The sequence below is a fragment of the Podarcis pityusensis genome (assembly GCF_964106645.2).
Source record: "Podarcis pityusensis genome assembly, chromosome: 4".
NCBI lineage: Eukaryota > Metazoa > Chordata > Lepidosauria > Squamata > Lacertidae > Podarcis > Podarcis pityusensis.
In genome coordinates, this window is record NC_138027.1 from 22,007,260 (window position 1) to 22,031,292 (window position 24,033).

At 45.2% G+C, this 24,033-nt stretch overlaps 1 protein-coding gene across 4 annotated transcripts in view; it reads right to left on the bottom strand.

Moving 5' to 3' along the window:
- Positions 1 to 7,511: 7,511 nt before the first annotated feature.
- Positions 7,512 to 24,033, bottom strand: part of ALKBH8 (alkB homolog 8, tRNA methyltransferase) — a 229,924-nt gene continuing 213,402 nt past the window's right edge. For all 4 annotated transcript variants that reach the window (XM_081002101.1, XM_081002099.1, XM_081002100.1 and 1 more), the window contains exons 8-12: positions 22,870 to 22,976; positions 20,426 to 20,577; positions 17,451 to 17,707; positions 10,017 to 10,166; positions 7,512 to 8,176 (exon numbers count right to left, since the gene is read on the bottom strand). In XM_081002101.1, coding sequence (XP_080858227.1) covers positions 7,643 to 8,176; positions 10,017 to 10,166; positions 17,451 to 17,707; positions 20,426 to 20,577; positions 22,870 to 22,976 — 1,200 coding nt within the window. In that variant the 3' untranslated portion in view covers positions 7,512 to 7,642. The remainder of the gene's footprint in view (positions 8,177 to 10,016; positions 10,167 to 17,450; positions 17,708 to 20,425; positions 20,578 to 22,869; positions 22,977 to 24,033) is intronic.

Sequence of the window (24,033 nt, forward strand, 5' to 3'; positions counted from 1 at the left end):
AGCTGGACGCCGGCTCTGTCGGCCAATAAAGCGAGATGAGTGCCGCAATCCCAGAGTCATTCACAACTGGACCTAATGGTCAGGGGTCCCTTTACCTTTACCTTACTTCTCAGCTGACTTCTACCATTGTGGCAACCCCTGTAGCCAAGCTGGTGCCAAACGTATTGCTTTCCTTTGGACCAGATCAATGAGGCCAAAAGGGGGGGGTGTCTTGTCATCTGGGCAGCCCAGGACCTCCATGCACACTGCCCAAGGCTTGCGTCCTGGGGAGGTCACTTTTGTGCTGCTAACACAGCAAAAACAATGCGGGAAGCAGCAGTTACAAGTTTCTGGTCTCTGCAGCCACAGCAGGAGCTGCGATTCACTAGTGGTTTGATTTCACCCCCAGAGGTGCATCGAGGCAGACAAATGCCAACAACAGTAAATGTAGATAGCAACAAGTGGGATCTCCAAGAAAATCCTGCTGTGCGGGGTGCTCCTATACACTGACAGATCAGATCAGCCATTGAGCCACTTTCACTGTCCCCGCCACACCTATGCACCCTTAGGAGTTTTTCCCCTTAAGATTTTTCAGACTTCTGCTAATCTTGAAGATCTCCCAAGTCTGCTGATGTATAATACAAAAAACAGTCTTGCAATAAGGAGCCCCAAGTAAATCACCTTTCAGCAAAGACATGGGGGGGGGCACTCCATCCTCAGATGAACCTATGAGAGCTTAATGGGTCTGGCCAATGGCCCATCTAGTCCAGCATCCTGTTTTCACAGTGGCCAACCAGACGCCTATTGGATACCCACAAGCAGAACCTGAGAGCAACTGACCTTTGCCCTCCTATGGTCTCCAGCCACTAGCATTCAGAAATTTCTGACAATGGAGGCAGAACATAGCCATTGTGGTTAGTAGTCACTGGTAGCCTCATCTGCTCTGCCATGAATTTTCTGATCTGAATTTTGCAGCCATCCAAGTTGGTGGCCATTGCTGCCTCTCGCAGAAGCGAATTCCATAGTTTAACTTTGCCACTGTGTAAAGAAGGTCTTTGTCTGCTCTGAATCTTCCGATGTTCAACTTAATCTCTCTTGTGCACAGCCAAGGCTATGTTTTTGCTACTCATGCCAAAACATCATAAATAAAGGTAACTTATATCTCTGTAAGGACGCGGGTGACGCTGTGGTCTAAACCACAGAGCCTAGGGCTTGCTGATCAGATGGTCGCCGGTTCGAATCCCTGCAACGGGGGTGAGCTCCCATTGCTCGGTCCCAGCTCCTGCCCACCTAGCAGTTTGAAAGCACATCAAAGTGCAAGTAGATAAATAGGTACCGCTCCAGTGGGAAAGTAAACGGCGTTTCTGTGCGCTGCTCCAGAAGTTCGCCAGAAACGGCTTAGTCATGCTGGCCACATGACCCGGAAGCTGTACACCTGCTCCCTTGGCCAGTAAAGCAAGATGAGCACCGCAACCTCAGAATTGCTCGAGACTGGACCTAACGGTCAGGGGTCCCTTTACCTTTACCTTCATATCTCTGTAACATTTTTTTTAAAAGTTGCACCTGCTGTCTTCTGCATATCAAGCTTCTGTTTGAAGCACAACATCGGACAGCATGAGGGTTTTTTAAATGGTTGATGGGCAACCCTAGTTTGGAGAATGCTGATGTACGTAATCTAAAACCCAGTTTACCCATAGAGTTCCTATTGCCATCACAAACTACTGGGCAATTCTACATCTTTCCCAGGCAGGGCCATACTAAATTGTTGATTTTCAGAGTGACACTGGGTTTTGCACAAAGGTGTGCAAGGGTTTTCAGAATCAGCCCCCGATGTCCCTTTTCAGCCTCTAGCTAGAACTTCCGTGGACATTTGCAACTGTCTGCTTCTAACCTACTTGAACAGCCTCCTGGTTTCCCGCTGCCACGCAGAGTGATGGCTGTGCTTCTGTGCTATATTTAATATCTACCATGGTCATTTATTTTAATTGCTCCCATCTCTGTTCCCATTCCACTGGGCTGACTCCATTTAATTGGCTGCCATTTGTCTCAGCTTCCCACTGTCATGCTCATTTATCTGGTGCCATTAACCCACAGCGGCTGCAGAGGCTGCATTAACCCACTTCTCTCACTTTGCACCTTCTCCTGGCCTCCCTGCTCTTCTGCTGGCTAGTGCCTCACCTTATAATGTGCAGCTCTCTCTTTGACCTTCACCAAAGGTCTACCCATCCTCCCCACTTCCCCTTTCTCCACCAGGTAGTGAATTTTCCCATTCTCCTCCATTGGCAATTTTTTATTCTCATAAATTTATACACACCACTCAGTCTAAGAGGGTAGTGCAGGGCCTTTCCCTGGGGAAAAAGGGAAAGGCTATTCAGAGGGAATGTTCTATCTATTTCATTTATTGATATATTAAGGGGCACCCTAATAACTCAGACCTGGGAGCAATGTATGCATGATCTTGTACCCTATCCCTGGTCATCAAAAGCCAGCTTTGTCCCTGTTAAATGCAAGAATGGTGACCCATGACTTAAGACCATCGACCTAGTTTCTTCTGAACTAAGCCAATAGGTCAGGGAGCCTGGAGAAGTCTATTCCAATGAGGTGCTGGGCGGGCATCACAGAACTCTCAACTCCCATCACCCCTGAGCATTGGCTATGCTAGCTGGGGCTGGTGGGACTTGTAGTCCAAAACTTATGGAGGACACCAGGTTGGGAGAAGCTGGCCTCAAAACTTGGAGGAATCTGGCATATGACTCAGATTCCCAGTCCATGTTTAGCATCTGGGTGTAGAAGTTTCATTTTCAGCCAAGTGAAATAAGCTTATACAGTTTGCAAATAACAGCTCACAGCCTCCACTCCCGAACTCTTCAGGTTCTCTTCGAGTGCTTAAGAAAAGCTGAAGATAATCAAGCAAACAGCTTGGTTAATTCACATTAGCCCATCGTTTGCTTCACATCAGGGGAAAGCTGCCCAATGGAAATCAATGTCTGCATTTTAAAAACTGTTATTGCAAAGCTTTGTAAATATTATAAATTACAATAGTCACTATCCTGTTTGAACTCCTTAAATGATGTGCAATGATCAAGGAACATATTTCATGCATTGCTTTTATTTTCATTTCTTTTCTGTTAAACACATATAGTTTGTTCAAAAAGCTTAAAAAAATGCAATTAAAGAAGAAAAACCATAGGAAAAATATTATAAATGCAGCATTATTGCTGTTGTTTTATCATTGCAGGGGGTTGGACTCGATGGCCCTTGTGGTCTCTTCCAACTCTATGATTCTATGATTCTTCCTGGAGGTATCTAACTGGTCTATCTCTTCCTCTTCGTTCCTGCTTAGTTATCAACTGCACATTCCTTGGGAGACCCCTCACAACTTAAGTTCACTGACACTGCAGGGTATGAAATATTTTTCAGCCCTAGGGCATCTTACCTTTTTGGGCAATCTTCCAGGGTCCCATGTTAGTGACAGGCGGGGCCAGGGGCAGAGTGATCATGGTAAATTTTACCTTCTCACAGCTGCTTAGTTCCTGCACACTCTTACGCAACCCTCTTATTCCCCGATGTAGACAAGCAAGTGGCATTATTGGAGTTCAAGGACAATTTTCACCCAGTCAAAAGCTAATACTCTACAGTCGGAACTCGCCATGAACGTCTCCCTTGTTCTCTTAGAATGGCAATGGCGCCCACCTGAGAGGAGGCAGAACTGAGTTTTGGCAAGTTCCAGCTGGAAAAAAACCCCTATGTTTACTTGTATTTTTACCTTATATTTTTATCCTGGGAACTGCCCTGAGGCGGTATATAATCTAATAACAACCACCAACCACAATACTAAATTAGGGCAGGCAAGAGGGTTGATTGGATGCATCTGGCCTGCAGAGACCCCCAAGGGCCTGATGGAAAGACCTGGGAGGCCGCATTTGGTCCTCAAACCTGAGGTTCCCCACTTCTGCCTGATTGCTCAGATGTGACAATAGCAAGGAGAAACAGCAGTGGGGCCAGGAGATTGTGGGGGTGAGCTGTGGGCCTTAACAGATGCCTCATAAAGCTGACCCCTGATGGCAAGTCCTGAGGCTGTTCATCCTCGTGGATGAAATCAGTATTTCCTGAGATAAGGCAATACCTCACAATTCTAGGCCATTTGTGTTTATGTTTGACTGATTGGATGTGTTGCTTCTCCCCACCCCCACCCTGTGCACTGTTCTGGGGGGTTCTCCCAACCCTCCAGATCAAATATGGGTATTTGAGGGGGGCAGGAGAGCATGTTCCTTTATTGATCTTATTTGGATGAGTAGTAAATGAAAGGTTCAAAATCTACAAACCCCCATCCATGCCTCCTTGAATTCTTTTATTTTCAGTGACTCATGAGACTGGAAAATTTCAAGGTGCCGAGACGGCCGAAAGGTATTTTATTAGTCCGATTCGATAAAAGGTCAGAGAGGAATATACACTTGCACACAGCTGCATCTGAGTGGAACAGCTCACATTTTACATGCAGGGAATCTGAGGTTTGATTCCATGGTACGACACTATTTGTTTAGAGATATGATTGCAGGGTACAACCTCTCATATATATATATATATATATATATATATATATATATATATAATGATTGTGTGTGTGTATCTACACAATTCCACATTACAGGCAAACTTAATGAGGATTCTGTGTGGCTACATTTGAAATTCAAACTATGTGATCTCAGCAGCAGGGCCCTAATTTATTTCTGTTTTCTCAGAGAGACAAAACATGCAAGCACAATCTGTAGATAATTAGGGGGAAAGCATTATAGGAATTCTAGCAGGAGACATATATTTCTGAAATGCTTGGTTGGTGCTGCCAGTTTCACCCTTTCTCCCTTCCCCTTTCATCCTGCCTATAAAGCCATTGTTTTGGCACCTGCAACCAAAAAGACCCACATAGATTATGATCCTTCGACCTGTGAAATCACGTCTTCTGGTTTAAGTTTCCACAGCATCCAAAAAACATATTTTTAAGACTGCTCGCTGAAGAAATTTGCAAAAATTAAGTTTCACCCCCTAAAATGACACACCATATTATGTATTGGGATTGTGTTATCCATTGATACAACTTTGTTGGCTGCTTGGAGGGGTACCATGTGGGTGTCACCACCAACATGGCACCTGATTGGTGGACTTCGGTGGTGTTTCTGTGGAAGTTGGAGTCGTGTCTTCCCCCACTGTATGAGGATTTTCCAGTTGTGTGTTTTTCCCCTCCCCTCCCAGAGTGGATATTGGACAGGCAGGCCGTTCCACTGGTGTAGCAGCTGAGTATCTCCAGTGTGCCTATAGGATTGCTTGACCAGTGTGCTTTATATTGTCATTTGCATTGTGTTGTGGTTGAGTTGTCTGCTATGTCATTCTGGCAGTCTCACTGGGCCTTGCAAATGCATTTGCAATAATGAAAGCAAATGCAAAGGAAAGTAATTGGTTATTGATTTACCTTCAGGGCTATAAGCACGCAGTCTTAAAGCCAATGAGAATTCCTATCCACCCACACATTCTCAGGGTTAAGAGAGAGAAAAATATTCTCCTCACCCCAACATGAGACAACATCAAAGAGACGAGCTGAGGATTCTCAAGGTAGTTCAAGCTATCACATATTTCCTGCCCAGCGCTGGACATCTCCAAGACATCAGTTTCTCTTACTTTGGCACACAGCTGTGTTTACACCTACACTTACAAACCTCAGCAGTTTATTCCCGTGTTAATGTCAGCAATAAAGCATCTGTTTGTCCACTTTAATTGGCAAGAGCCTGTGAGAATCATGGCAAAGAGAGACCCCAAGAGCACCACACATACCTAAGCTGAGCCTTGTCAAGTAGTCTAAGAAGCTGTTAGGTGCTGACCTACTTTTGAGATGGGCTGCAGCTGAGGGTCCAGTTAGCTCCATGTAAAGGAAGACTAGAAAGCCAGTAGCTGGGGTAGAGGTCAGGCAGACGAGAGGAGCAAAGGGATCGGAGACAAGAGATGTGTTTGTAGAACAGCTAGAGGTCAGGTGCCAGAACAGGTAGACCAAGACTGAAGGGTCAGAGTCAAGGACAGAGACATGCAGAAGGCTGAGTTCCAATGAAGGATGACAGCACTAAAGGGACCAGAAGTAGATGTGAGGCCTCAGGCAAGCATTCGTCACAGTCTGAGCGAACTGTCAGGAAGAGGAAGCAGCAACATCTTTACACTCAAGATGCTTAGGCTGATGAGCTGGCTTGGCCAAAAAGGGCTTTATAGCAACAGATGTGTCTAAGTGGACTTGGGAGCATCTGGCAGCATCTGGGCTAAAACTGCAGCCTAGAGGGCGCACGGGGACGCGGGTGGCGCTGTGGGTTAAACCACAGAGCCTAGGACTTGCTGATCAGAAGGTTGGCGGTTCGAATCCCTGTGACGGGGAGAGCTCCTGTTGCTCGGTCCCTGCTCCTGCCAACCTAGCAGTTCGAAAGCACAAAGTGCAAGTAGATCAATAGGTACCGCTCCGGCGGGAAGGTAAACGCCGTTTCCATGTGCGCCAGAAGTGGCTTAGTCATGCTGGCCACATGACCTGGAAGTTGTACGCCAGCTCCCTCGGCCAATAAAGCGAGATGAGCACCACAACCCCAGAGTCGGCCACGACTGGACCTAATGGTCAGGGTCCCTTTACCTTTAGAGGGCATGCACACACAGCCTATTCTGCCTGGCCTGGTGGTGCAAGAAGTAAGGAGCTGGAGAGCAGAGGCTGGACATCATGGTTCGAGACCTGCTTGGTGCCTTACAGAAACCTTAGACCCCTGCCTCTTTTAACCCAGCCCTCAATCTATGGCATTCCATCTAAAAAATAAAATGTCAGGCTTACAAAGATTGTGGAAGGTAATGGGAACATTGCTGCGAACCAGAGATGAAAATTAAATCACTGTAAAGAGTTGGGGAACATTTGTACATAAGGAAACTGGGGAAATGAGCCAATGACTGTGCTGAACTTTATGGTCTCTTGTGATTCTGGATTAGTTTAAAGTTTATAAGTCTCTGTTTATATTGCCTTTTTTAATGGGTTATTCTGTTTGTTTGTTTTCTACTTGCCAACGCTACTTAACTTTATATAATAAACTTTTACATTCAGGACAAACATTTGCTCTTATGCTCTTAATTGTTCTTTCCATGTAACTTCACAATCCATTCTCCACAACCTCCTCTGATTTCTTGAGCACCCATTCATTTATTTATGCAGTTCCAAAACCACCATTTCATTTTATTTTTATTTTCTTTACTGTCCTAGACAATCCTTCACTTTAGGCCCCTTTACTCTTATTCAGCATCTTGTCTTACTCTGCTGGTTGACTCAAGTTACAGATGCTGCATTTAGTGACAAGTCCTGATTCAACTGTGTTCATGCAGCTGTTGGGGCTGTCCTTGTTGCCTTGAGTACCTCAATGTAGAAAGGCAGAATACCAGATTTAACAAGAGAAATGAAATATACTTGGTTGGTAAATCCAGAGCAAGATACAAGTTCCTAAACTGGTAAGTAAAATAATCCCAGCAACACTGTAAAAAGAATATTTATTTTATAAACATAAAGCCAGATGCTGCCCCAATACCCTTTTGCAACCAAATATTTATGTCAAATACATCCCTTTTCCACTTTGGCAACCTGCAAGGTTTCGTAGATAAGTTACCGCTTTTCAAGAACTACACACCAGTTCCCTTGGTCATAGTAACTCTCTTGCACCTCTATGAAATCTAGCCTCTTGCAGAGCGCTTCCAGTTCTCCTTTGGAGAAGACATGGTAATAACGGTGAAATATGGGACTAAGTTCCTGCGAGTCTGCAGAGCATCCCACAGGCTGATGAGACTGGACATGCCTGGATTTCTTCTTCATGCCATCTTTCAGGTGCCAAGGGACCAGCAAGTCTTGGGAGCCAAAGGATGTTCTGTTGGTATGAACGGGCAATTTGGCATGAACAGCCTGGTTTGCATTGCAACACCTGCTCTTGGGGTGCACTGAACTTTGGCAGTCACTGTCGCCTGTTTCCTCTAATGTGTCACTGCCGAGCTCTTCCGACGCACCACCGCGGGCTCTTTTTTCTTTCAGGTATTTAGACTTCTGGTTCTTGTATTCCTGTTCCATAGCCCAGACATAAATGAGGGCTCTTCCACCCGGCCTCAGCAGCCGGACTAATTCGCAGAGAGCGGCCAGCCTTCTCTCCTGGTCAAGGGGAAAGCAGATCAAGTCAGTCCAAAGGTTAACAGCAGCAGGATTGCAAGTGAGAGCAATGCCTCGAGTACAGCAAAGGAAAACTGATGTGCTCTAGTGGTTTATATAATCAGGAACACCTGTACTGCTCTTTATCTGTTTATTTGGTAAAATAATTTTTTCCCTGCTCTGTAATACTCAAGGCAATTATCAACCTCCATTTAAACGCTGTTGTTTTTCTCTTAAAAGACTGCTTATGCTTGCCATTTTTATGATTGCTTGCTCAAATGAAAAAGGAGCAACCAACGTCACAGGTGTAAGCACATTGTTGTAAGGTGTACCCAAGTAAGAAAAAAAAGATAACAATTGGTGCCTAAATCTGGATGTTTCATAACAAGACAATCCATAATCTGGGCCCTGGCTCTTCTATGCAAGAAGGGTTTGCTCCTTCCACCTACCAATGGCATCTCAGATGTTGGTAGGATACAGAACAGGGCCTCCTCCCCTAAGAACTGGAGTGTGTGCACAGGTTCATATGGGCAGATGTAGCCTTTCGGGTATCCAGCGCCACGCCTTGGGCACCATAGCTTTCCATACACTGAACCGTGTGTTTGTTGCATATAGGAGCAACCCTAGACACAAGATGCTGGAGTAAAGCAAGCTGGCATAAATTAAGCAGCTGCGAAGTATACCAGATTCAAATTCCTGCTTAGGAGTGGGACTACTGCTGACTGAGCCGGCCTAAGCCTGGAAGAGGGAAAACAAGTACTTAAGACAGTATTTGAGTGACACCACCTTTTCTGCTGGTTTAATTTATGCTAGGTGGCTGGGTCACATGACCATTCTGAACAGGCTTAGGCGTTAGGGCTGGGCAATATATCATCCAAAACCGGTTTGAAGTCAATATCGGTTTCATAGTTTTTGACCTGGCAATATATCGCAAATTATGTTGTGTGTGTGCTATGCAAAAATCACAATGTGGGAAAAACCTTGAAGCCAGCTAATGCCTCTACATAGTTCCATCCTCATTTCAGACGTTGTAATATATCAGTTTAGCTGGTGATATATTGTGATGTTGAAAAGCAGATATCGCCCAGCCCTACTTAAGATCCAGCCTGAGTCGCCCCCTCTACGCATCCTTTTTAGGGCTTACGATGGCTTAAGATCCACCAAGTTCAACTCAGCCAGCTGGGCTCTAGCTAAGCCTGGATGGGGAAGGTACCTCTGACTGAGCCAAGAATGGGGTGTTATGCCAAAGTAGCCTGGCTGCACCAGAAACCTCCCAGCTCAGCCAAAGACCCATTGGATGGATCCTAACCCCACCCACCCTGGTTCATCTCGCTATAGGATGGCTCTCTTAGCCAGCTAATGGCTGAGAAGTTAAACATGGGTGTCCTGATAGCCTAGCCCCACCCATCACTGGAAAAGTGAGTGCCACTGAAAGCCAAAGTGGATGATGGGTCTTGGCCCGAGACCCCTGGGAAGCTGCAGTCCTTCGGAAGAGACAATGCTGGGATAGATGGACAAGCAATCTGACCCAGTACAGTCATACCTTGGTTCTCGAACGTAATCCGTCCCGGAAGTCCATTTGGCTTCCAAAAACGTTCGGAAACCAAGGCATGGCTTCCGATTGGCTGCAGGAGCCTCCTGCACCCAATCAGAAGCCATGTCAGACATTTGGTTTCCAAAAAACGTTCACAAACCGGAACACACACTTCCAGGTTTCCGGCATTCGGGAGCCAAAATGTACGAGTACCAAGGCGTTCAAGAACCAAGTTACGACTGTATAAGACACCCACTGTTGCTGTGTAAAGGATATGGCAACAAATCATAGGGAAGAGTTTTAACTTACCACTGTTGAAAAATGGTGGATGACAGCAATGGAGATACAGGCATCACATGAGCCGCTTCGTACTGGTACTCTGAGAGCATCACACACAAAGGCTTGAAATCCCTTCTCTCCACAAATGTCCACAAGAGTCATGCTACGGTCACAGCCAAACTGCAAGAGAAAATGGGAAGGACTGCGCTCTTAACAAGATACATACAAAAGTTTTATGCGGATTTTGCAAAAATCACCTACAGGCAGGATACCTACTTTCCTTCAGACATTCCCCCCCCCCCCCAACAAAGCCTGCAAGTATTTTGAATTTCTGGCACATTTTTTTCCTCCGCGGAAGAAATAATTGAGTATCTCAAGGTTGGATCTCACTTCTTCAAAATTTTAACTGCATACTTGTGTAGAAATTTGAAGAAAGAAGGAATAAAAGAGGACTGTCGAGATGTGACACACTCAAATGGCACCTCTGGATTTCTCCAGCATGTGTGGTAGAAATGCCGTCTCTTTTGAAATGCTGCACTGCGATGGCTGCCTTGTCTTCTGAGCCTCCTCTGTTCCACAATGTCCCAGTAAAGTAGTTCGTTATCATTTGGATTTTGCAGAGGGTGTCAAAAGCAAAGTGCTCCTTACTCCCAGAATAAAATAATTTGGTTTCCTTTCCTCAAAATGTCGTTGGCCTTTGGTAGAAGCTAACACCTATTTTTTTTATTTTAAAAAATGCAATTAAATAAAAAGAATTTAAAAAGCATTGCAAACAAGGCAAATTTCGACCAGCAGCCATTTCTACCAGGAAGCTGCCTTATATAGTCTATTTAGCTCAGAACTGTCTGTGTTGATTGCCAGCTGCTCTCCAGGATTTCAGACAGGGATATTCCATCCCAGGCCCAACTGGAGTTGCTGTGGAGTGAAGCTGGTACCTTCTGCATGGACACTAGATGCTCTACCAATGAGCTAGGACTCCCTCCCTGAAATCTTGAGAAAGATGAAAGAAATTTAAGGCACCACTCAACTTCAACCAGGCATTTTAGCCAATGAAGCTGCAGCACTTAAGAGCCCAATGAGGTTCAAAGGTTTAAGCAGCCTCATAGCTCAGCTGGTTAAAGCATGGTGCTGATAACACCAAGGCTGCAGGTTTGAACCCTGTATGGGACAGCTGCCTATTCCTGCATTGCTAGGGCTTGGACTAGATGATGTTCAGGGTCCCTTCCACCTCTAGAGGTCTATGAACAATTCTATGAAAGGGTTCCATGTACAAACAAGCAGCTGAAAAGAGGAGAAAGTGAGTGCTTCATTGACTGTATCTGTGGCCACCTTCCATGATTAAAAAAAGAGGCACAATTCTTCTGATTTCAATCACACTCTGTCCCAGATATGTACAGTATAAATTGACTGGGAAGCAGGAATTCAATCAAAAAGACAATACTGGGGTGACCTTGAAAAGAGGCAACACTGTACTCTGATGAAATGTAATGAGCTGCAGCTAAGCTAACCAAGAGGAAGAAAGCCTACGACCGGCAGAATATGAGGTTCCTAATTTGCATCTAAATTATATCAAATAATTGTGAAGTCGGGCTTACTTGTAATGTCCTATGTATTAAAGCGAATCCACTACTGCCCAAAACAAAAGATTAGATCTTGCACTGGGAGGTGGGGAGGACCCCGGGAGCATTGCCTATCTCAATTGAGATGCAGAGAAGAAACTGCAAAGGCTACACAGGCTTCAGATTAAATTTGCATTTGATATAAATAATACGATGGGAGCTGCAGGCATGCCCATAATGACTGGACACAGATAATTACGAGTTGCTAAGAAGGTGTAATGATCTTACTGGATTATCAGAGGCACTTTCATATTATTTTAATTAACACATTCTCTCTTTCCCCCCATGCTTATGTGAACCAAGGTTTCATCTGGCTCAGCCCGTCATCCCGTCTGAAATCCCAATGTTTAGCCTTGCAGCGGGTGAAGTAACAAAGATGAACACTCCTGAGCATCTGCAGAGTGCCTTTGCCACACATCCATAACCATACATTTGAAGCAGTATTTTATTGTTGTTTAGTCGTGTCCGACTCTTCGTGACCCCATGGACCAGAGCACGCCAGGCACGCCTGTCTTCCACTGCCTCCCACAGTTTGGTCAAACTCATGCTGGTAGCTTTGAGAACACTATCCAACCATCTCCTCCTCTGTCGTCCCCTTCTCCTTGTGCCCTCCATCTTTCCCAACATCAGGGTCTTTTCCAGGGAGTCTTCTCTTCTCATGAGGTGGCCAAAATATTGGGGCCTCAGCTTCACGATCTGTCCTTCCAGTGAGCACTCAGGGCTGATTTCCGTAAGAATGGAGAGGTTTGATCTTCTTGCAGTCCATGGGACTCTCAAGAGTCTCCTCCAGCACCATAATTCAAAAGCATCAATTCTTCGGCAATCAGCCTTCTTTACGGTCCAGCTCTCACTTCCATACATCACTACTGGGAAAACCATAGCTTTAACTATACGGACCTTTGTTGGCAAGGTGATGTCTCTACTTTTTAAGATGCTGAAGCAGTATTATACCACTTTAAACAGTCATAGAGTTGGAAGGGATCCAGAGGATCATCCAGTCCAGACATGTCCAACCGGTTGACCATGATCGATAGGTAGATCCCCTGGTGATCCTGATCGCGGGCTTAAGTAAACTGCAATCCTCTCCCACAAAAGCTCAACAACTATTATCTCTCCCAAAAAACTCAGGTCAATCCTCCCCAAAAAAAGCTCAACAACTGTGGTCAATCCTCAATGACAATGGGTAGATCACTGCCAGTTTATTCGTTTATTCATATTGGGAGTAGATCACAGTCTCTTGGGAGTTGGACGGGTCTGATCTAGTCCAACCCCCTGAAATGCAGGAATCTCAACACATGGTCCCCCATGGCTTTCCCCAAAGAATCTTAGGAGCTGTTCTGTTCTTCCTGTTCACATTTCTTGAGGCTGTGAAGGAAAGAAACTAAAGTGCCATGGTTTCACCCTAGAATAGAGCCATATTTTTTGCAGTGGCCACATTTATTTCTATTACCAGGTTAGCGACGGAGATAGGAAGATGCAAAATATAATAATTATTAGGGAGCCTACCATCCACAAGATGCTGATTATCTCCCCAAGCTCAGGGAACAAAAAGAACCACAGGATACTGTGGTCATTTTAGCTTTACCTCACAATAACTAACTCCTCCTGGTGGAATTAGATCATTTAAGTCCATTTGAAACCTGATTGATGCGACTCATCAGAAAGCTGATGGAGAGAGAACTACATCTAATTTTGAAATCCAGCCACCAAATGAAATTATGTGGCTCCCTAGAGAAACATCTCAGCTATAACTAATAGCATGAGAGTCTCGAGGAAGCAAATTAAATTCGGGCAAATTCATACAAACACAGCAAGAAAGATGACAGCATGCAGCCACAGTGCGAGACAGAGAAAGGAGAGAGAAATTCCCTTGCTTCACTTGTTCTGAGTCAGACCTTTAACATTTCTTTCACGTAGTGTTTTGTTTTCCCTCACAGAGAGCTGCCGCGTCACCTTTCAGAGAGAAGGGGCTGTGTCTAAAAACGAGAAGGCCATCTCTCGTCGCCACGAAAAGGAGAATTGTGTCGTATACCCAGTGGGCTCCCCATTTTTATTTTTGGCTTTCTTTTCACCTGTCTGCTGTTTTGAGTCCTTCACCTGCAAGATATGTTCCCTTTTCATTGGCTAATAAAGCAATACTTTGATTGAAAGGATGTGCGAGGTTCCCATCATCCCAAATCCACATTTGCCTTTTGGCCAGTGCAGCAAATCTATCACTCGCTTCCAATCCCCAAGAGTCTCTCTCAAAAATCTCTTGGTAATTTCAACACTCCTTTGGCTATTTCTCACACACTCTGTCAAACAATTCAGATCCAAGCTAAAACCACACCAAATTTATGAAGTGAGCCGTTGTGATGTTGACGGGCATGCTGCAATAATACTGGAGCAACCTCATGTATGTTTATTATTATCATCGTTATAACTGGCAGGCATGTTTATCTCCCTTCTTTCTGCTCACTGATAAAATAAAAGTTCCTATTATAATTCCCTGTCTGGAATTATAATGCATCTGCTTCAGGCAATTTATTTTTAACCAGAAGGAATCTACTGATTTATAAGTGGGCGTGTTTATGCCTGAATGTTGTAGCCTGAAAATAATTATTAGTTGATTTGGGATATTAACTACATTGCAGACGCCAGTTCCTGAATGAGAGAGCTTGCTGGAGAGACAAATCTTAATGACGGATTGCTGCAAAGAGGGAGAAAGTTAAGCAACAATAAAGCTTCTCTTGGCCTCTTCAGGAGCAAGTCAGCTTGGGGTTTGCTTACTGTCTAAAAGTGGCTTTCGAATTGTGTGCCAGTTAACATTTTTTTACTCGTAGGGAGCAATCTTAAGGCTAGGGTCTATCAGCTGAGATGTCATAGGATTTGGTAGAAGACTAGCTACACTGGCAGAAGCAAAATATGCCCCCATCATGAGAGGTAGGCCAGTGGAAGACTTCAGATATGTCGATGGAACATAAGAAGAGCCTGCTGGATCAGGCCAATGGCCCGTCCGGTCCAGAACTGTATTCTGAGAGTGGCTGACCAGATACCTATGGGAAACCCAAAAGCAGGATTCAAGCGCAGGATCTTCAAGCACTCTCTACTCCTGTGGTTTCCAGCAAGTGGTACAGTGGTACCTTGGGTTACATATGCTTCAGGTTACAGACTCCGCTAATCCAGAAATAGTGCTTCAGGTTAAGAACTTTGCTTCAGGATAAGAACAGAAATCATGCTCTGGCGGCGCGGCGGCAGCAGGAGGCCCCATTAGCTAAAGTGGTACTTCAGGTTAAGAACAGTTTCAGGTTAAGAACAGACCTCCAGAACGAATTAAGTACTTAACCCGAGGTACCACTGTATTCAGAAGCATTGCTGCCTCTAACTGTGGAGGCAGAACACTGTCAAAATGGCAAGTAGCCCATTGATTACCCTTCCCTTCATGCATCTGTCCTTTAAAGCCATCTAGGTTAGCGGTCATCACTGTTTCCTATGGGAGCAAGTTCCATAGTTTCACTATGCGCTGAGCTGATTAAAGTTCCTGGAATATTCCAAACTAAGGATACCCGAAAGAAGACTAGAGAAACACATTTGTGCATGTAGGCTTTGTGTTCTAAAGCAGGGGTGGCCAACTAACAACCCACGGGGCCATATCTGCCCTACAAAGCAATTTTACCTGGCCCCTGGCAATCTACCTACTTTTAATCAGTGTGGGGTTAACATTTCGCCCTCAGCGCGGTAATGAAAGTGAGGGATTTTCTTCCACAATGTCATGTTTCACGTCTCTGAAGTGTGCATGTAATTCCTTGGCAATCTCTAAGCTCCTTTTTATTAGAGCTATGAAGCTCTTACCTGCCCGTGGACTGTCTCGCCAGAGTGGTGCATGCTCTAGTTATCTCCCGATTGGACTACTGCAATGCGCTCTACGTGGGGCTACCTTTGAAACTACAACTAATCCAGAATGCGGCAGCTAGACTGGTGACTGGGGGCGGCCGCCGAGACCACATAACACCTACACTGAAAGACCTACATTGGTTCCCAGTACGTTTCCAAGCACAATTCAAAGTGTTGGTGTTGACCTTTAAAGCTCTAAACAGCCTCGGCCCAGTATACCTGAAGGAGCGTCTCCCCCCCCCCATCATTCTGCCCGGACACTGAGGTCCAGTGCCGAGGGCCTTTTGGCAGTTCCCTCACTGTAAGAAGCAAAGCTAAAGGGAACCAGGCAGAGGGCCTTCTCAGTAGTGGCACCCGCCCTGTGGAATGCCCTTCCCTCAGATGTCAAAGAGATAAACAACTACCTGACATTTAGAAAACATCTGAAGGCAGCCCTTTCAGGGAAGTTTTTAATGTGTGACATTTTGATGTATTTTTAATCTTTGTTGGTAACCGCCCAGAGTGGCTGGGGAAACCCAGCCAGATGGGTGGGGTACAATTATTATTATTATTATTATTATTATTGACTTGACGATGGTTTGGAAGGCAATGTGGTTCCTGAGAAAACAGAAATTGGTCACCTTTGCTCTTGGAGCAGGGGTAGGGAACCTGTGCCCTTCAGGGGACCTCAACCAGCGGCCAGGGATTATGGGGGTCGAAGTCCATCAAAATGTGAAAGGCCACAGATTGCCCATCCTTGCTCTACTTTGTCTTTTTTCCCCTCTGGCTTTGTACTTTGAACAGCAACCGTGAAAAGTACTCTATAGCTGAAGAAGCTCTCCTGGGGTTTTAATCTTCAAGCACTGCCTGAAAGTGGGGGGATGGAACTTTGCTCTCTGTGTTATCACATTTTCTTGACTTTTCTTGGGATTATTACATATAACCTCAGGTATCATTATATGGTAATATAGCATGAATCCAGGCACAGTCGGCCAAACCGGTTAGGCGCGTAATGGCAAAATTTAGTTGTCAAAATACAGACGCAGCAGTTTCAGGATACACTGGAGAGGGAAAACTTCAAGGCAGTGGGAAAAGCCAAGATGGGACTGGGTGGCACAGTTTCAGGGGGATCCCCAGCTGGAACCAAGAGCTGCAGAAGTCTAGGTCTATGACCAAGCCTAAGAAACTACAACAATTGTTTCTGCACAGGCTTGATGGGCTTCTACGGAGAGCAGAGATGTGAAACACTGGTGGTAACGGCAGGCGGTATAAGTGTCCTGATCCATATCTCTGTCCCCCCCCCAGGAGGCAAGATGCTACAGCTGCCCCTGCTGGCTTTGTGCTGTTGGACCCTGGACAAGAAAGAGAAGCCAAGAGTTTCGGAACGATGGAAAGCAGCCCTGCAATTCAAAGGAGGAGGAGGGAACGAGTTCACTCAAAGATAAAGGGATACTGTTCATTTTTATTCATCTCAAAAGCGAGTGCCAATCTGGCTCTCCGCATCCATAATTTGCAGTCGAGTGCATTACAGCTAGTGCCAGCAACTGACAGCCAGGATCCCACCATGATGGCAAGCACATGCTCCAGGTTCCAGATTCGGCCACCCACAACCCTGGCCCGGTTCTGACACATGCCACAGTTGTTAGAATGGCTTTATTGGGCTTTAGGAACTCTTTATCATTTTGAATGGCCTGTTTGAATATTGGCTCAACTCAGGTGACCTTCCAAAGCCAAATAAAAGTCAGAATCGCCATCTGAGGGATTGGAAACATCCTCCCCCTGATTCCAGCTTATATATTTGAAACTGAACTACTGTGTTGTAAGTCACTTTGTGGGACCTTTTTGGGAGGGAAGGGAAAGGAGGAGAAAGAAAAAGAAAAAGAAAAAGGGAGGGAAAGCTTTCCATGCAGGAAATATGTCATAGGAGATGCAATCCTGATAGGGTAACTATCCCCTTCAAAGCAAGGAGGACTGAAACCACATAGTTCCTTACCATATGTAAGTTTTTGCGGACTCCTAAATACTTTCCATTGCCACAGCCAACATCAGCCACAACAGCCCCACACGGCAAAGTCCTCAGGAATTCAACGACTCGCGGCCATGGGCTGTGTCTCGTGCTACTGAAGTGCGTGGCAATCCCTTCATACACCTCGTGGACATACTTTTCTTCTAGCTTCGAGGCTTCTCTCTCATTATCTGGGAAGGAGGGCTCTGTGTCCTTACGCTGACTGTCACACACAGAAGGATAAGCTACAGGGTAGGAAAGGATAAGGATTGATTTGTCCGTAAACAGAACCAGAGCGGTCCATTTTGGATTGTGCTCACTTAACAGAGAATTCTGAAAACCGCAAACCAAATTGCACATTTTGAGTTTCAGTTTTAAAATTGAATTGAATTTAAAATGGCACATATATTACCTAGTTAGTGATCTACACTAAACTATACATTGATGAACTATACATTGATGAACTAAATCAGTGTTTCTCAAACTTGGGTCTCCAGCTCTTTTTGGACTACAATGCCCATCATCCACTGGTCTTGCTAGCTAGATGGAGACTCAAGTTTGGGAAACACTGAACTAAATGGTATATCTCAGTTTAAACTGGGAATACTCTAAGAGGATCAGGGTGCAAGAGTATGGTATGGGCAGAGTAGATACTAGACCTAGGTTTACATCCTAGGAACTGTAACTGAAAAACACTATGGCCAGGATCCAAAACACAAGAAGTATTCTACCCATGCATAGGGGCTTTCCAGATGCTACCCCTTGTGCTTTGAACCCCCTGTGCACCCTCCAAAATTATTGGGATCTTTTGGAGTGCCATCTCTCAAGGCGTAAGGGGCTTCTACTAGAAGGGAAGATTAGCAACCCTATAAGCATGATTCCAAAGACTCACTTTGCATGTCTGCATGTAACTGTCAACATTAACCATGGTTTAAAGTTACATTGCACCAAAGTTAATGGTTCATGTGAAACCATAATACCAAATTCTGGCTCAAAAGAGAACCATGGTTAGAATAAACTGTTGCTTAGTTAGCACCAGTGCACAAATAACTCTTCAAAACTTTTAATGTTGAGATGGGAAGGAAGACTTCTCTTTGGGGAGAGGAGCAGGGGAGGAGAGTGAGTTTGTGTCCCTAGACTGGATCTCAATTTGCAAACCATGGTTTCCATGCTATATCTGTACCACGTTGCATGCAAAAATGGTACAACTGCATCGTACAAGTTTAAATAAGGGTGAAGACAGGATGCTTCATGGCATGGTGTGGAAACCAGCAACAAAAAGCCCAAACTTATATTGGGTGACTACATAGAACCATGCTCCCTAGGTGTGCCGATGTGACAACAAACCTCAACAGCAATTCCCAAAGTTTACACCATAAGAAGCAAATCAAAAATCTTTTTTTTTTCCTTGGAACACATCGATCAAATTGTTTGTGTAAAGCTGTCTGAACTACTAGAGCTATGCTCGACTCAAAAGCCTTACTCTGATTAAGGTGCTCGTTCTGTTCTAAAGGGTGTTCTTTGGCCACAGGAATGCTTTCTGGAGGCTAAAAGGTGAGAAATATTGCTTACTCCTGCTGCACTTTCAAAGACAAATTTGTCGCTAGTCGAGAAGAAGGGGTAGTGGTTTGTTTTTAAAAGGAGACAACAAAGAAAAAATGTTATTTCCAGGTGAAATAAATATTGTGTAGCAGCAGCAGACCAACCAAGGAATAAAAGCCCTGTAGTGAAACACACCCAGTCAAAAGGGAAGGAATCTAACCGCTCACCTGCTGCTGCTCCACCCATCCAATCAGAGAGGGTGGGCTTTGGAAGGGACAGCATTAAGGATTGCAGAGGAAATGGGTCAGCACTGGGTGACAAGTTGAAAGAGCCCCAGGAGAGTCCTGGGAGTGGGGAGGAGGAGGATGGGACCAGTAGGAATGTAGTGGTCACCAGTGGTCACGCCCTAGGGCACGGTTGGCAAGAATATCCAGAGAAGAGGGAAGAAGTGCCCCTACTGCAGGCTGTTAGCTCTCATAGACCTTCCACTCAGCCCTAGTTTATTTCTTTGCCCAAAGTGGGGCTCCCATATTGCCAAGACAGCTTGTTCCACAACTGGAGGCCAGGAGGAGAGCTCAGAGACGAGTGCCTGACACTCCTGGGATACAGGAGGGATAGATTATATGGTGCCCTCCAGATGTTGCTGTACTACAACACCCATCAGCCTGGCCGGCAGCATGGTCTTTTTTTTAAAATATAATTTTTATTAACTGACCAATCAAATCAAATCAAATCACATCACATAAATTCCGAATTACAAAGCCGAATTTTAAATTTTTGTTTAGGGGACCCATATTTCAAGTTTCAAAGGGGGATTCCGATCATCTTCTTGCTACTGCGTTCATATCCCGCCGGCAGCATGGTCAATGGTGAGGAAGGCCAGAGTTGCAGTCCGCAACATCTGCAGGATACCACGTTGGCTACTGCTGCAATACGTGGTAAGAGTCCCAAGATGCTGTAGCCTCAGCAAGACATGTTGAAGCTTGCTTTTTAAAAATGCATTTCTTTTACAGGATTTGCATGCTGCTTAACTGCAAAAACGGTTTGCATAAAATATACATTAATATTATTGATAAAAGTCAGAAGTTAAAAACAAATTGACCTAAAATAATTTAAAATTATAAATAAGATCTGCAGTTAAAATACTCATTCTAAAGTAAATCACTCATTAAAATATATGTTGACTTTACATAGCTGGCCAGACTTGCCTAAAGAAAAAGAAATTGTTTAGCAGGTGCCAAAAATAGTATGGTTAAGGTGCTGGTCTGGTGTCAATGGGCAGGGAGTTCTACAGAGTCAGAATGAGGAGCAGTTAATCCAGCCATGCCTTTAAGAGCTGAGGGCCAAGTGGGGGGAGCATAGCCTTAAAGGAGTGGGACCCAACGAGCTCCATTGTTTACATCTGAATAACTGGAACTTACAGCAATTGCAAGGGCTTCTCCTCACTTTTCTGAAAGTGAAAGATGTCCTTTCCCCTCTCTTGTTCAAGGTTAAATCTCCAATGTCAGTACTGACTGCTCCAATTTTCTGTCCTTCAGATGCTTGAACAATGTCAAACTTCCTAGGTGTGATGCTTTAAAACAAAACAGAAGCTAGGATTATTATTATTATCTAACATGAGGAAGAAGAAGAGTTTGGATTTGATATCGCACTTGATATCGCACTTGATATCACTACCCGAAGGAGTCTCAAAGCGGCTAACATTCTCCTCTCCCTTCCTCCCCCACAACAAACACTCTGTGAGGTGAGTGGGGCTGAGAGGCTTCAAAGAAGTGTGACTGGCCCAAGGTCACCCAGCAGCTGCATGTGGAGGAGCGGAGACGCGAACCCAGTTCCCCAGATTACGAGTCCACTGCTCTTAACCACTACACCACACTGGCTCACCACACACGACAAACACATTAGATGAAATGGTTCATGGAAACCTGTGAAATAATGAGACAAGTGTCTAAACGTCTATGTACCTGGGGGGGACGGCCCATCTCAGGTTCTGCAGGTTTCGGGCCACCAGCTCTTGAAACACCAGCATCAGAAGCTTGGTCTGATTCCCCAGTTGGGGGTACAACAGCCCCCCAGAGACAGTTGGTTCCTCCTGCTCTTCAGAGTTCAAGACTATGACATTGCCAGACTAAAATGAATTGCTCTGCACTACAATGTATTGCTGCAGGTCCCTCTTGGATCTGCATACCTCATTTGCTGACATTACGGACCTAGGACCCTTGTACCCCTATGGGACCACCTCTCCTGGTATGTCCCACGGAGGACCTTACAGTCTTCAAATAAAAAAATCTTGTTTTTCTCCCCCTAATGTCTCAACAAATGAAACGGATTTGTAAAAATGTTACATGGAAAAAATACGAGAGACATTACACTTACTTCCGTAAAACAAGAAAATCTTTAATAAAAAAATAAAAAATAAAAACATCTTGGAGATCCCGGGCCACAGGGAGGTTAGGCTGGCCTCAACCAGAGCCAGGGCTTTTTCGGCCGTGGCTCCAATCTGGTGGAACGCTCTGTCACAAGAGACTAGGGCCCTGCAGGACTTGACATTTTTCTGCAGGGCCTGCAAGGCAGAGCTGTTCCACCAGGCCTTTGGCCAAGACACATGACCTCCTCTCTCCTTCTGTAATCCTCATAGAACTCTAGCCCAATGGTTGCCATTAATTTGATACTGAATTGATTTTAGAATGTATTTCAATGATTTCATGTATGTGATTTTATGTAAATTGTGCTATTTTTCCTGTTGTTAGCCGCTCTGAGCCTGGCTTCGGCTGGGGAGGGCGGGATATAAATAAAATTTTATTTTTATTTATTTTTTTATTTGCAGACCTTGATATTGACAAGGGAAATGCCCACAATGCAGACCTTTCAGAGCAAGGGCAATGCCCTGGATAGTGCCTCAAAGGAGCCTGGGTTCAAATTCCTGATCAACCATCATGTTCTCTTTGGGCAAGATGCTGCCTCTCTGTTTAATCTACCTCACACGGTTGCTGAGAGAATGAAAGTGGGAGGAAAGACCCATAAATACCATTCTCGAGCACCCTGGAGGATTGGTGGGATTGTAACATAATGAATAAATCTGTCTGGTACAGGAAAAGGAATCTTGGGAACTCTGTTGCCCAAGTATCCCTCTGTACAGTCTGTCTGAGCTTCCTCAGGGAAAACTCCAAATCTTTCTCACGTCCAGCCTTTTCCCCCTCAACTTGATAAACGAACTTCGTTAATGCAGAATTTGCCATGGAGGAGTGGCATATCTGTCCAGGGGACTAGTTGAGAGCCCATCAGAATTGCTGACTTGAAAGGTCGTCAGCACTTGACTCCCAGCAAGACAAGCGCTCAGCCTGTTATTGACTTCTATGCTGCTGAGCCGAGTTCAGCCGTGGCAGAATAAACTGCAGCAAATCATATCATTGCTTTGCGAGTTTGAACAAAGCAGACCTAAAAACCACATACCCATGCACACTACCTCACCATTTTTTAGTTATCCTAAAACATCTAGCCTGGTTTCTAAAGCCAACGTAAATGGGCATATCTTCAAAGGAGCAAAGGGCCCATGTCCCTGCCTATCACCTCTATTCCTCTAGCTCATGAGTGGAGAACTTGAGGTTTTCCAGCTGCTGTTGGACTCCAACTCCCATCAGCCCCTGCCAGCATGGCCAATGATCAAGGAGGATGGGAGTTGGAGTCCAGGATCATTTGGAGGACCACAGGCTCCCTAGCCCTGCTGTAAATAAACAAGAAACGGCAAATGGATTATCATCATTAACTGGTGACTGCTAAAGAAACAAGAAGGGAAGTCTGCTGCCAGTCTGCTCTGCCATTTTTATGCATGTAATATCATTAACTTGTGACTGTCAACACCTACCCATGGGTCCAGAGGTATCTAGATTCTCCAGACATTACCAGCAAGCTACGCTGAGGCAGCATAACTGCTGCGGCATGTCCATCCGGATGTTTGAAATCCATAACAATCTGTGGAAAAGAGGGGGAAATCATCTGTTATTTCTGAGAATTAACTGTAAGTAGGCAAGATTTGTAGTGATGTATGAAAGTGAGAGCTGGACCAGAAGAAGGCTGATCGCCGAAGAATTGATGCTTTTGAATTATGGTGCTGGAGGAGACTCTTGAGAGTCCCATGGACTGCAAGAAGATCAAACCTATCCATTCTGGAGGAAATCAGCCCTGAGTGCTCACTGGAAGGACAGATCCTGAAGCTGAGGCTCCAATACTTTGGCCACCTCATGAGAAGAGAAGACTCCCTGGAAAAGACCCTGATGTTGGGAAAGATTGAGGGCACAAGGAGAAGGGGACGACATAGGACGAGATGGTTTGACAGTGTTCTCGGAGCTACCAGCATGAGTTTGACCAAACTGTGGGAGACAGTGGAAGACAGGAGTGCCTGGCGTGCTCTGGTCCATGGGGTCATGAAGAGTCGGATACGAGTAAACAACAACAACAACAGGCAAGATTTGCCGCAGAAATCAGCATTTTGATTGTATGTGTATGGACACAGTAGGCATTTGCACTCAGAATCACACAGTCTTTGGGAACACAGAAGCTGCCTTGTACAGAGTCAGGCCATTGGTCCACCAAGTTCAGTACTGCCTATACTGACAGTATGGATCACTGCCTGGAAAAGACCTGATCTTGGGAAAGATGGAGGGCACAAGGAGAAGGGGACGACAGAGGACGAGATGGTTTGACAGTGTTCTCGAAGCTACCAACATGAGTTTGACCAAACTGCGGGAGGCAGTAGAAAACAGGAGTGCCTGGTGTGCTCTGGTCCATGGGGTCACGAAGAGTCGGACACGACTAAACGACTAAACAACAACAACAACATACTGACTGGCAGTGGCTCTCCAGGTATTCAGGAATGGGACATTCCAAGGTGTACCTGGAGATGTTGGAGATTGAATCTGGGAACCTTCTGACTGCAAAGCAAAAGCTCTGCCACTGGGCTACTGCCCTACAATTTTACAAGGGGTTTTGTGATGGACTGGCTGGAGGCACCAGTTGGGAGAAGAGGGAG